The sequence below is a fragment of the Mytilus edulis genome, chromosome 8, assembly GCF_963676685.1.
Source record: "Mytilus edulis chromosome 8, xbMytEdul2.2, whole genome shotgun sequence".
NCBI lineage: Eukaryota > Metazoa > Mollusca > Bivalvia > Mytilida > Mytilidae > Mytilus > Mytilus edulis.
In genome coordinates this window covers 54,075,820-54,090,772 of record NC_092351.1, presented here as the reverse complement: position 1 = coordinate 54,090,772, position 14,953 = coordinate 54,075,820, and the positions used below count along the sequence as shown (strand labels likewise).

Here is a 14,953-nt window from a genome sequence, read left to right as displayed (position 1 = left end):
AACCGTGTACAAACACCGTTAAAAATGTCTCTAATCAGTAGCGTATGATTTACCGCAGGTCACTTTGATTTTATTCTTGTTAAGAAAAATGATCTGGTCAACAATTTCAGACGAAATACTGTTTGACTTTCTATTTTTTGTTACAAGTAGTGCACATGAAAACGTTCCCTCGGAAGGAAAGGACGTTGCTGGAACTACTAGTATCCTCAGGATAAACATATCATTATGTTGCTAATTGATTTTATTTAGTATTACGAAGGGGATATTTCAACTGAACTAAACATCTAAAGTGAGTGGAAATGTGAGGAGAAATTATATCTCAAAATGTTTAACAGGCAAACGAGTATCCGAGTACTAAAACTGTACTCGAGTACTCGGCCTTCCGATCGAGTACCCGAGTACTCGAGTACTCGTTGCCATCCCTACTTAACACAGGACGAAAAGTATTTATAACGAATCTATATTTTTAAACGAGAAGACCTCATTTTGTGTGTCGTTTCTCTTCCTTCCACAATAAATAAATCATCATGCCTCTGTGTTCTTCAGGTAACATGCATAGTCGCATTTGTAATCCATTCTTATGATTATTCAGATTGAGTTATTTGGGGAAAAAACGACAAAATAGGTGTCCGGATATTTTTTCGCGTTTATGCAAATGTAAACTACGATTACACTACTTTAATATACAGAGACTCTCTGTATTCTGTCTACTTTTTTCTTGAATATTTACTATCTAAGGGGTCATACCAGTTGCATATATATTGAAATAAGTAAAACATTTGGAAACAAGAATGTGTCCAGAGTATACGGATGCCACATCGGCACTATCATTTACTGTTTAAGTTGACCGTGAATTGGGGTAAAATCTCTAATTTGGCATTAAAATTAGACAGATCATATCACAGGGAACATATTTACTAAGTTTCGAGTTGGTTGGACTTCAACTTCATCAAAAACTACCTCGACAAAAACTTCAAGCTAAAGCGGGACAGTTGGACGGACGAACGGACGAACAGACTAGAAAACATAATTCCCATAACTGGGGCATACAAATTTATTGTTGAAAGTGAAAGTAGTGGTTTGACCGAAATGAAAGTAGGGTAGAGATTAGAGGACTTATTCGGGACGTCGAGATCGGGTGTTTTAAGCCCATGATTTCGGGATTGATCTTTACGGGATGCGGGAATATATTTTTTATAATTTCGGGATGTCGGGATATGAATTTCGTTAAAATACAAACCTCGGGATTTCATGTTTTTAAGCCCGGTATATTGGGACCAGGGCCCCTCAGACCACCCCATAAACGAGCCTTAGTCATTTATACGAGATTCAAATCCTACCATTGGCATGGTAATAGGGCTCTCAAAAGGAAAAAACACTGATGGAATGTCATAGAAGCACATTTTATTAGAATAATAATGGTCTATAAGCAGTTTCATTTATTTCATGTTTGAAGCGGTACAAATTTTAACTTAATTTGACTTTTACCAAAAAATGCATTGTAGCAAAGGGGAAGAATAATTATTGTATAACGCCAGATACATGAACATAATTGAATTTAACACGAAGGAAACACATAACGGACTTTTGGAAAAAGGAGAGAGTGCTTTTGATACCTTATATGAAATTCTCCAGTCATAATATCTTTTACAAAAATTCATCCTACAACAGTTTACAAGCTGTGTATGCGCGCGATTTCGCGGGTGTGTACAAGTATTATTTTAAAAAGGGCAATATACAAGAAGTAAATATGTTCACATGTGAAAGTAAATTTTAAAACAAATAATAAGAAACCTGCCCTTTAAATACCAAAAAAAAATTTGCGGACGCTAGTTACATTTTTTCGGCTGAAATGTCTTTCTTTTACCTCGCTGGTTTAACTCTAATATTCTTTTTTGGCATATTCACCTGTAATGATTATGAATGTGTATGTTTGTCCTTTTAAATATTTGTGTATTTGTCTGTCCTTTTAGACACCAAAAGTCAATACGATTGTTTAATGGTCAATTTACAAACCCAGACGGACGGAGTATGCTCGGACATTGTAATAGTGTGTTGGCTGTCTGGTTACTACTTGTTCTGGTACATGGTATCTGTTCGTATATTAACATCGCTTGGAATTAACGTGTTTTACTTGACCAGGGTAAAATCGTGCTGAATTAAGACGTATCTGTATGCTCCACTGTATTTATATTTAGGTAACCAATTTATCGATTTGGTTTAACAGTCACAATTGATTAAGGGCACACATGACCAATGTTTAAACAAATCTCGTATTCACATCTCTATCCTTTTTTCTAATTGATAGTTGAATTAATCAATATAAACATCTTATAAATAGTTCGGCAGTAGACATGTTTTATAGGCTACATGAACTTCTCATGTTTGATATTCTGCTCTACACAGTTGATACCTTCGACCTAAGGATAATTACAAACATTTATAGTTTGTAAGAAAAAAAGACTCGAACTCGCGATGTATAAGGTTAAAAGTCGAAAGAATAAATTAATTCTTCTTTAATTTTCTCTAATAAAATGAATTTATGTGCCTAGTCTAGCCCAAATACACTGTCTGTGATTATAAGTTGGAGACTTATAGGTTTTTTTTGCTAATGTTACTTTTTTGTGCATTTCACCGGTTTGGGTCCCAGATCAATATGAAATCGCGATCAACATTTTCTTTCCAATGACAAACCGCCAACTGACTTCCAGCTTGGTAATTTTCAGTACTAAAAGCGATTATTGTATCTTGGAACATGTTCATAGTATTGTTAAAGCTCTCAACATAACATGTATCTTTGGCTAACACATAATCCTTGGGGTGGGTGTAAATTGTAGATTTCCGATTAACACATAGAAGAAGTACAATTGGTATTGAAAGAATTATCCGCGTAGGTTCGTAGTTTGTATCACGTTTACATCGTGAATCAGGATGACATTTCTGGTGATTGTTTTTATAATGTTCCACAATATTTAGCAATACATCCTTAAATTCTTTTGGATTTTCTCCACAGTTTCTAACGGCCCAACGAAATTTGTGGCAACTGATTCCACCTTGTCCTGTAGTTCTATATTCCAGGACTTTTCTTTTAAATATTTTGGTCCCGCAGATACTCTTTTCATTGCAACTTTAACCTTTTTAATGGCATGCCATGAATCGTTCTGATATTTAACTATTCCGTTGTGTTTTTAGTCCAGTCAATCTAGCATAAATTTGACCCTTACCCGAAAGTAATTGCAACAGAAGATTTTAAAGTTTTATTCTTTAGCATTATACCCCAAATATACACAGAAAAAAGTTCCATAAAATCTAACTTGAAGAAGACTAAAAAAATCACCATTTAAAATTCCTATAGAGATTTGCATTGAAAAAGGAGATAACTCTTGCAAAAAAGGCAGAAATATCAATAAGTGATACAAATTATAACTTTACCGCTTCTATTCATCAGAATACATTGATTCTTGATTTTTTAATGGTCTTTAGAGTATAACAAACAACTCTAAAGGTGTTTTCGTATCTTTTATCAAGCTATAATCTAGATTTCGTAATTCATTAGTTGACCATTTATTGAATTTTTCACCATGTCAAGGTAGGGAATCTCAAATTTAATCAAAATAATTAAGCATGTATTCTTCTTTTTGTGGTTTAAAGTTTCTTTAGATAAATAAGGGTAAGCAGATCCTGCTCCACATGTGGCACCCGTCGTGTTGCTTATGTGATTACAAATCCGGTAAATAGTCTAATTCGGTAGGTCACATTCATGAAAGGGAAGGGAATTGTAGTTACGACGTAAGGAACATATCCGATATCATTTGTGAAACGGTTATTCCATAACGGTCAACCAACTCGTGATGGCGTCCGTAAAATTTACGAAGGGATGATTTCTGCTTCACCATATTTGGAACTCTTGGTTTAATAGCTTCCTTTATGAGCAGTAACCCTCTATCAACAAAATCATGATAAGAAATACAAGCACGGGAATATCGTATCAATTGGGAGATATATACACCGTATGCAGGTGCTGCTGGAATGTTGCTACTTAGAAATGGAAAGTTCACAATTGGAAAGCTGAAATCATCTCTTTTGTCGTAAAGTTTTGTTTTCAACCGACCCTCATTGTCAATTTCTAGATGTAAGTCAAGATATGAAGCCGACTTAACTGTATCTGTAGTATCCTTTATCTCCAATTCGATGGGATAGATGCGTTCCACATAGTCACCAAATTTTGAATTGTTTAGTGAAAGAACGTCATCTATATAGCGGAAAGTAGAGTTAAAGGATATTGCTATTCTTTCTTCCTTAGAAGTTCCTGTATGAAGTTAGCCTCATAATAATAAAGAAACAAGTCGGCAAGTAGAGGGGCACAGTTTGTTCCGATTGGGATGCCGACAGTCTGTTGAAAAACATGTCCTCCGAACGTTACAAATATGTTGTCAATCAAGAAATCCAGCATCTTGATAATATCGGTTTCAGAGAATTTTTTGTTTGAATCAGAGTGATTCTTTACAAAGTATGATTTATCCCTCCCTAAGACAAGATACTTGTATCTACGTTGGCCATTCTTTTATATGAAGCAAAGTAATACCAACTCTTTAAATTTGTCTTTTAGTTTGGAATGTGGAATACTTGTGTAGAGAGTAGAAAAGTCAAATGTTTTAATACTGTTACAAGATGAAAGAGAGTTAGATTGTATGTACTCTAAAAGATCTTTGGAATTTTTAAGTATCCACATCTGATTCACGCCACCTCTAGAATAGGCAGTTTCACAATAACTTTGAAGCCCGTCTTTGATTGCTGATAAAATAGATGTTAATAATTTAGAAACAGGTTTCGTGGAGCACTTGGAAGACCCAGCAATATACCGTTGTTTGTAAGGACACTTATGTAGTTTAGGTATCCAATACGGTGATGGAAGATCCAGTTCTGCATCTTTGGTTGAAATACCAAGGGAACAAAGAACAGACCTATGATTATCCAGGATTTCCTCTTTGGTAAGTGTCGTGAGGGTATATGTTGAGTTTCCAAGTGAATTGTCTATACCTAATTCGTTTATCAAGCAATTAATGTAGTGACTTTAACAGACAAAAACGATGTTATTTGGGGCTTTGTCTGCGGGGACAACAACATATTTATCATGGAGGTCGGATAAGTGTTTAGCAACATTTGGGTCTTTAAAGATTGACGTAGCATGGGCATTGATGGACCCATTCAGTTTCTTGATTCTGATTTGTATTAACGACCTCACTGCCTTAATCCATTCGGATAGAGTGTCTACGTCTTCCTTTTCACGTTTAGCCCATTGCCTGGCATAATCCTCGACTGAGTCTATCAAAATGTTAAAGTTGTATTTCCAATTGATGGATTTAGGCTCACGATATTTTGGACCTTTCGATAACACATTTCGTAGAGAAGTGTTATTAACAATGTTAAGGTCACCGGTAATAACGTGGCCAGCAGGATTATATATGAATTGGGAACTAGCACAAGTGCAATCAGGAGGTTTAGACTTGAAGTCGTCAATATCGAGATTCTGCAAAACGCGTTTGTAATTGAAAATATAACAGACTATACAGTACGGATTTTTTTATTGTTGAAGTTCGTACATTAGCCTATATTGCTGACATGCACTTCGTGTGGAAAGTTGTCTCATTGGTAATATAACCGTAGCTCTCTTTTTATATAGGGGATAATTGTCGCCAGGTTAGTTAACACATATTCCGAAAAACACAAAAACTGAAGCATTATAACAGAACATTTCATCAAATATTCGTATACCATCCAATCGACAATTTAGATATTAAAATCATGATTAGTAAGATCATTTACCGCTATTTTATATATGTTTAATTTAAAAGTCAAAAAATCTGAAAACTATGATTATTTCTGGTGTGTCGATGTGAGTTGTCCGAATTAAAAGAAAGCCACACACACATACACACACAAAACATGATATCTGAAACTTTATGAAAACTTTTTCTAAACGGAATAAAAATTGTTTGGATATTTAGTGGGCATTTAAATGGATTACTCAAAATATTAAGAAACAATAAACATATAATAAATATATATGCTGTGTTGTGAATGTTTAACAAATACCTGCACTGAAAAAAACATTAAGATAGGGGTAATCCGTAATATAAGTGCAATTTAGGTCGCAACATTTATTCAAAAGATATACGCTCTCAGCCAGGAATGTCACAGTATATACCCTGTCTGAGACCCGAATAGCATATACTTTATATCAAGAATTTCTTTCTGGTAGCTTCGATTTTCTATAAGACAAAACGATACAGTAAAGTGTCACACATCATCGAATATTCTTTATCGAAATATTCTCCTGAAACAATGTGTCGATTCACGGACTTGTCTGATAAATATAACCAATTTCTGAAATTGAAATAATCCGCAAGAAATGCTTTGTTCAACTATCGACATTTATGCCTATAGATGTTATGAATTTCTAAAACATTATTGTCATTATCAGCTCATATGTGTCAGGATTTACTTGCCCTGCAATACTTGAAAGACAATAATTTATAGAAGATCCATATGCAATGGTAAAATCTTCTTGCCAATGCTTAACATCAATTAGACATTGAGTACGCCTGTCAATCATTTAATCAGTTAAAAAAAGCTTGAAGCTAGATATGGTTTTTTTTCTGTAAAATGACTTCCGTTGCTCGCCTTTTAAAAATATTTTTGTATTACGTTGTACTACTTGTTTTAAGATGTCATACTTATTTCTTGACAGAATTTCTGTCTTATACGAATTCAAGTACGCTCTAATTGAAATAGATCGGCATTTCCAATGAAGTTGCTTTTTTAAATAGTCATACATGGTTATAAGGATAAAATCAGAAAAAGAAACATCATCAAATTTGTTAGCAGTATTTGAAATAATATTTTATATGTAGATATTTAAAGAGCCAGTAATGCGAAACACATCAGAAGTCTTAAATTACTAGCTATATTAAAACATAGAACATAGCTTAAAAAAACCCTGTATTAGAATGAATAATGCTGTTAGTTTTGAATGGATTTAACAAATATAGATATTCATTACGTAATCATAAACTGTTGGTTTGCATAACATATATAACAATAACCAGTGTTTACAACACACGTATGTTAATTTGGAAAATGTTCACAATTATGGCTTTTACAAACTGTATTAATTTATTCAAGTAAACCTTTAAATACTATGTGTAATGTATTGTTGTGTTTAAAGGAAATAGAAATGGAAATACCTGTTTATAGTACTCAAGCGAAACGAAAAAAGATTATAAACACTGTGCAGGTGAACTCACAGATAAAAAGAAATGGCAGGTATTATCTATATATATTTATAAGAAATACATTTCTAAATGATTCATTTCTGGTCTTTGAAAAGATGCATGACGTCTTAATCACCGTTGGTTTGTTTTACAAAAAAGTACATCAAGTATAAGAATTGAAAATCAGGAATGGAAAGACGTTTACTTTAAAAACGAAAGTGACATCATTATTATCGTTATAATTAGGGAAATTTTATATTTCTTAAAGTATTTGTAATTTGAATAAGATAACAATTAAAACTATTATCATTGTCGGTCTTTTTTGCGATTCATTCAAACACTCTAAGCTTTCCAGTGAACTACATATGAAGTTGATGTACTGTAGACCTCAATATTTGAATTCCAAGCTTAACAGGTTTAACAGTAGACGTATGTTTTATATCACCGTACTTATGTTTCAAACACTTCAATACTCGAAACAGTCAGACCTTCAGAAGTCAACTTGATATGATCATATATTGACAAGTGATTTAAGTCAGAGAAAATTTAAACGAATTATAACTTTTAAAAACATAAACTGCAAACAAGAACGACAATTCTGACAATAGCAATCAGAAAACCCAACATTTAAATACAAAGAACTGTTCACCTTTTCTGTTTCCAATTGTCGGTACACTTTTAAATAAGTAGATGAAAACTTTCGCTTAACTTATTTAAATCGGTGTTTACTTTTGAATTAACTTTTTCAATTCTTTATTGATCAGACACAGCAATGCAAAACACATCAAAGGCACTGTATCGTTATTTGTGTCAAAATATAGTTGGAACAGACCATTATGTAAAAACAATACGACAAATGAATAGTGCCAGAGACAATGCAACGAGCGGCGAGTTTCAAACTGTAATCACAAGTGGAAGTTTCGGGGAAGGACTTGACATGAAAGGCAGTGATTTAGATATGATGTATGTTTCAACACACATCGAGGTTTATGAATATTTAAAACCGCGATTGATTCCTAATATTACATATTTATCAATGAGAACAGACGATGTAAAACCTGGTTTCACTCATTTGCTAGTGGAAAAAAGTGATGACCAATATTTTTCTAAAAACTGTGAAGAACATAATGGAATACAGTATTTGTCAAGCTCATTATATAAACAACATATGATATCTTAAGCTATTGTTCAACGTCAAGTAATTCATGGACCTTGTATATCTGACGAACAGGGTACGTATGACCTTGCTTATTGCCTACATTGTAAAACATGGATATGTCCAGCTGAACAATGGATAAGAAGATCAAGTATCAACTCTTGGCCGAGCAAGGATGTAAAAAGAAGTATTGAAAAACATGGAGTTCTTTTTGTTCCAATTGGAGTTAAGGGATCATCAAAAGAGGATACAGAATGGCGAATATCTTTTTCAGTTGGTGAAAAGTTGTTAATACATTGTTTTACACACACTCAATTATTATGCTATGCTCTCTTAAAAATTCTTTTAAAAGATGTTATAGACACTTATCAAGAATGCAAAGATTTGCTCTGTTCATATTTCTTGAAAACAATCATGTTATGGATATCAGAGGAACTACCACAATCCGTATGGAAACCTGAAAATCTTATACCTTGTTTTATGCGTTGTTTGAGTAGGCTTGTATATTGCGTTGAATATTCAATTTGCTTAAATTACTTCATTCCAGAGAACAATATGTTTGAAAATAGAATAGAGGGCCATGCTCGTGAAATAGTGTTAGAAAAACTACATTTCCTGTATGGATACGGTTGGCGATGTATTTTATTTTCAGATCAAGTCTCTGACTTTCATGTATCAATAAGGATGGCTCACATTGAACCAAATGTATTTCACGATTTCGAGGTTCAAAAAACACTCAAATCACCGTTATTATACATGTCAAATTTAATCATACCAAGTTCAGGAGTGGAAAAAGAAATGTACAGAGGAATACAACAGATTGTTTCCTGTGAAAATTCTGTTAACAAACATTTATTTGCATATTATTTGTCCATTCAGAATTCACTTTTTGCGCAATTAATACCATTCAACAGTACCAAAAGTAGTAATAAAGACCATTACAACCTGTATAATTCCTGTGTTTGTTCTTTGCTACAGAATATCTATCATGACGCTATATCGGGGTGGCTGATGTTAGCCTCGCTTTTCTATCAGACGAAACAATATAGTAAAGCATTACACCTTGTCAGATATACTTTATCAAAATTTACTCGGGAAAAGCTGTTGCACTCCATTGATATGTCTGATATTCAGTCGAGATTGCTCAACTTGCCATTAAGTGTGAGGAAAAGTATTGTTCAATTGAGGAAAATAATGCTGTTAGATGATTTGAGATTTATCAAAAGATCTGTGTTAATACCAAACGAATTAAGAATGGAAGTAAGGCATGAACCGCATCACATTTCGTCTGCAGCTTATGCTTATTTTCTAAAATGTCTATGTCATTATCATCTACATAATGCCAGAAAAGGACACGATTGCCTTCATGATTTTCATCTTATTCTCGAAGAAGATTATTTTATAGAACGTCCACTGATACATGCTAGGGCGTACAATCTTTTTGGTATAGCTTCACAGTTATTCGGGAATAATAGCTCTGCTCGTCGGGCATTCATTTTTTCAGCTAGGATAGCTCAAAAAAACACATATAATTCAGCTTTACGCAGACTTTCGTTAATGAGCTCGTTGTGATATAACTATTAGTTACACACCTATTCCAAAGTGTTATCTCAGCTTAGTTTCAAAAATTGAACATGGTTAGTACATTTTTATTTATCTGTTTTAAAATAGATAACATCTATTAATTAATTAGCTATTATAATAGTTATGATTATCAATGTATGACGGATATTTATCATTAACTTCTCGACTAAAGCAATAATTATCTTTGTAACCAATATCTGCATTTTTATATTTGTATCTGTAGAAAACACTAAATGTGAGAAAATGTTGATTGAATAAAAATATGGGCAACAATGTATCCAAGGAATCAAAAGTTTAATCAAGTTCCAATAAACATGTAGTTTTTCTTCTATGGATACGTTATTGGTGTATCTAACGGCCTTGTTCACATCACCCCGGGTTCAAACATTGGCTCGGTTCTGTACACAAAAGCTTACAATACTATAATTTAATTTTGGATGTAACGTGTCTTCTGTTTTTCAGTTCATAGACATAGTTTTGTTATGTGACCATGACGTCATACGCGAGTTATTTTTGTGCACTACATTTTTTATGTTATTTTGAATATACAGAAAAATATTACAGTCATTCTTTGAATTTAAAAACTATTACTTGCAGCCATTTTCAAGGTAAAAATACCATAGGGAAGCTTTTTTGTTTTTTTTCTATATATGACTAAAAATGAAAAAAAGACATTATAAATATAATGCGCCGCGAGCTTTTCTGGATTATCATCATCAGGAACGGTAAAAGTCGAAGATGTATATGAACCGACATAATTGACAAGCTATATGACTACAAAGCTCATTTTTTTTTACAGAAGCCAGTTAATGTCTGAAGGTGTTGAAACTTATGTAATCAATTTATAAACAGACAATTTAAAAAAAGAATTGTTATTAATGATATGATTACCTATTATCATTAACAACATAATTGATAATACTCTCAAAGACTGAAAGTTCACCAGCAAAGGTATCGACCCAGTGCTGTAGAAAAAATACACAATACATTACAAATATCATGTGTTCAAAACGCTTTTCTTTATTTACATACAGGATTGCCCAAAAACAAATAGTTTCCCAACAATAAGAAGTATAGCCATCTCAGGTCAACTTTGCCGGAGGGAGTAATGCAACTGGAGTTTCTTTATAAGTTCAAATTTTAGAAAGGGGCAGTGTCCAAAGGGTTTGTTATTAGTTAGATGTAAGAAGATGTGGTATGAGTGCCAATAAGACAACTCTCCATCAAAATCACAATTTTAAAGATACCCATTATACATGTTAAAGATCAAGATACGGTCTTCAACACGTAGCCCTATTACAAAAACATTGTTTTCATCATACTTGCTATAATAAATGGACTAACTTATTGCTAAGGACTTACATTTAACTACATTTTACAGACATTCAGGCTAGTGTGTTTAATTAATAATTAATGAGGGCGCATTAATGTACTATTTTGTATATAGTAAAATTTTGAAAAGTAGCTTCATCATCATTGTTTTCTTTTTTTATCTTGATTTCCTTCACAACGTACATGTATTCTACCCAACCGTCAATTGGTGGAAGACCCGAAAAAATTAGGGAAATGTTATTAAAAATACAATTACTTTTGAGGTACTCTTTCTAGAGCAAGCCGGTATTATGTAAAATGAATAAGTCACGATTGTAATATATAATGTAGACTGTGTTAAGTAGGTTAAGGAGTTCTTCTTGTTTTTATAACTTCAGAATAACATGTTGATGGATACTATAGAAAGTTAAAAAGCTCGAATCACAACTGCAATTAAATCAACAACACATAGGAATCACATGATTTTAATTTCAATAAAAGAAAAACAACACAAAGAATTCTAAACTACTGCAGAACAAGAAAAAATCACTTTCTGTTACGAAAAGAAAAACTGGAAATGGCAAAAAGTTGGAAATATGGATCAACACCACAGTTGACTCTTTCATCAGAAAAAGAATATAATCTATAACTATAGCTTTTGAAAACTTCAATTAGCCCTAAGAGCGACAATCCTGCCAACATCCATTAGAAAACAAAATTTCCCCCAAAATTGAATTCTTGACTTTTGCTTTTATGCTTTTTGTATAGGTCTGTTTGTATGTCTTTGTTTTCTTTTTTGGAATAACCGTTTCACAAATGATATCGGATATGTTCCTTACGTCGTAACTACAATCCCCTTCACTCTATGTTGTGTCATGTGTACATGTACTATTGTTTGTCTGTTTGTCTTTTTCATTTTTAGCCATGGCGTTGTCAGTTAATTTTTCGATTTATGAGTTTGACTGTCCCTTTGGTATCTTTCGTCCCTCTTTTGTATTTCTTTGTTGACATAGTTGTTTGCTTTCATAGTGATTTAGATTAATATATTATTGCAACATGTGCAATATTTATAGTGATCAGATCTATATTTCTTTTTGCTAAATGTTAGCCAGTAAATAAAATAAGGATTGAAATTTTATATTAACGTCAGATCCGCGTTTCGTCTATAAAAGACTCATCAGTGACGCTCGAATAACAAAATGTCAGAAAGGCCAAATGAAGTAAGAAGTTGAAGAGCATTGAGGACCATAAAATCCTGAAAGTTTTGCCAAATACAGCTAAGGTAATATATTCCTGAGGTAGAAAAGCCTTACTTTTTTTCTTAAAATTCAAAGTTTTGTTAATATAGTTAAGTTATAATTATGAACATATCAATGATAACTCAAGTCAAAACAAAAGTGCTGACTACTGGGCTACTGATACCCTCAGAGAATTAAAACTCCACCAGCAATACAACGGCATCGACCAAGTGGTTGTAAATTAACTCATCATTGAAATTTAATATTCACCTCAGACGCGTTTTCGTCTATAACAGAATCATCAGTGACGCTCGATTCAAACCGAGAGTGTTTCTATTACTCAGTATGTTGTGTTCAATGTTATGTTTTGTGTTTTGTTATTTATCTGTTGTTTATTTTTAAACCTATATCGTCGTCAGTTTTTTTTCGACCTATTAGTTTGAATGTCCTTTTGGTATATCGCGATTCAGTTTTACAGACATGCTAATTTACAGACACGCTATTTTAGCAGCTAGAATCTCGAACTCGTGACTATTTTGTAAGTTTCTGAAATGGACATGGAATATTTCATCTATTTTTTAAATTGATAAATAGACCAGTTTTCCAAAGGAAGTATAAAACAGTAATGGTAACACATATTATTTAATGAATCTAAATAAACAAAAACAAACAAGAAATGTTAAACCAGGAGGAGTTTGGTCTTTAAGTAATTTAAATCAAAAGAAATGTCAAAGAATGAACACAGACTCCAACATGAGCAATGAGAAGACCATTCGGTTTCCTGTGATTATATTATTATGTATCTCAAATAAGAGAAGCGGCTTATCACAAAGAGATAGTCAAAATCATTCGAACGATCACATTGCTGAAAAAAACAGTTAAAGTCTTAAAACCGTCTATCCAACTTTTTTGGATTCGAGCGTCACTGATGAGTCTTTTGTAGACGATACGCGCGTCATGCGTATATATAAAATTTAGTCCTGATATCTATGATGAGTTGATTCAAAAACAATTCACCTAAGAAACATAGAAAACGAAATACTGAGCAGCCTTAATCCCATAACAACTGGAAATAATCTCATTTGCTTCGGAAGGGTAAGCACTTAAGATTTTTTTTGTTGAGGAGGCATTTTTCTCTATGTACTAGTTCTAGTATTGTTCTTTGAACGTATACTTAATTTCTTTCTTTTTTTTTGGCCTAGATATTGAATAAAGGAAAACCATCTCATACAACTATACAAGTACATAATTCATGTGAGAAAAGGAAAAAAATGAATGATGAAAGCTTAAAAATCGGTCAAACTGGTTGTTTATCGATAAATATTACTTGATAAATAAAATAGATAATAAAATAGTATCACAAATACATGTAAGAGCAAAATGTATAACGAAGAAAGTATGTTTTCATACTGAGGGGTTAAGCAATGTACCGTAGTACTAATAAACGTTGCGTTTACCTTAAATGGGTGTGTGTCACAGCTATAGCATGGTAGTTTTACAGTATACCTTGTTTCAACCGAAAAGCATATCATAAGCCGACTAAAATGTCTATTGAAGTAAGTAAATGTACTTAAACATCAACTGCCACTTTTTAAATGTCGTCTATTTTTTTTATTACGTCAATAGAACATGATTATTACCATTCAACTATAATTCACATTATCCTTTACTTCCACTCGCGCTGAAATTAAAAATAATTGCACCATAATGTAATTATATTGAAATAGTTCCATTTTACCCAATTTTGATAATATTTGTAGTATCATAAAATTCAGTGATTAGTTATTTTTTAATCGCCTTTTTCACTTCTATATTTTCTTCCAATGCAATTTTATTCGTTCTGAGACGTACAAGAAGCTTTAAAACTCTGTTTTCATTTGATTTTTTGTTTATGGAAACATACTAGTGGCGTCACCTTGTTTCATGTCCATGCCAAGACAAAAACATCATTTCGCAGAATTTTCGTTTTATGAAATTTTATCATGAAACATAAATTTAAATGGACTGATTTGTTTATTTAGGTTGTAGATTAGAGATAAAAATATTGTATCTAAATTTTGGCCTACGTAAGCTGGGTATTTCGATGTAGAATATTTTGCAGTACAGATAAGTTGGTCGTAGGGCGGAACAGCCGTTTTTGGTTTATTACTGCGTCTGCGCTAAACGTAGATATATTGCCATTATACTGGTTGACGATAATAGGCCGTCACACTCGAATTTGTCCACAGTCACTAAATGGGGCCATTACATGAATCATTCATTAACAATAATTGATCGTAGTCGAAGTGAGACAGAGATTAGCAGTTATTAATCATCAAAAATGTGATGGATAACTGGATACCATTAAAAAGAGACTTTCACACATGTTTAACTTATCCACGCCCATCTTG

General features: G+C 32.8%; 1 protein-coding gene across 1 annotated transcript; it reads left to right on the top strand.

Moving 5' to 3' along the window:
• Positions 1–8,454: 8,454 nt before the first annotated feature.
• Positions 8,455–10,101, top strand: LOC139485879 (uncharacterized; the record flags this gene model as incomplete). The annotated part of the gene is made up of 1 exon (XM_071270530.1): positions 8,455–10,101. A coding segment is annotated over one exon (1,548 nt), but the record flags the coding sequence as incomplete, so codon positions are not given.
• Positions 10,102–14,953: the final 4,852 nt, after the last annotated feature.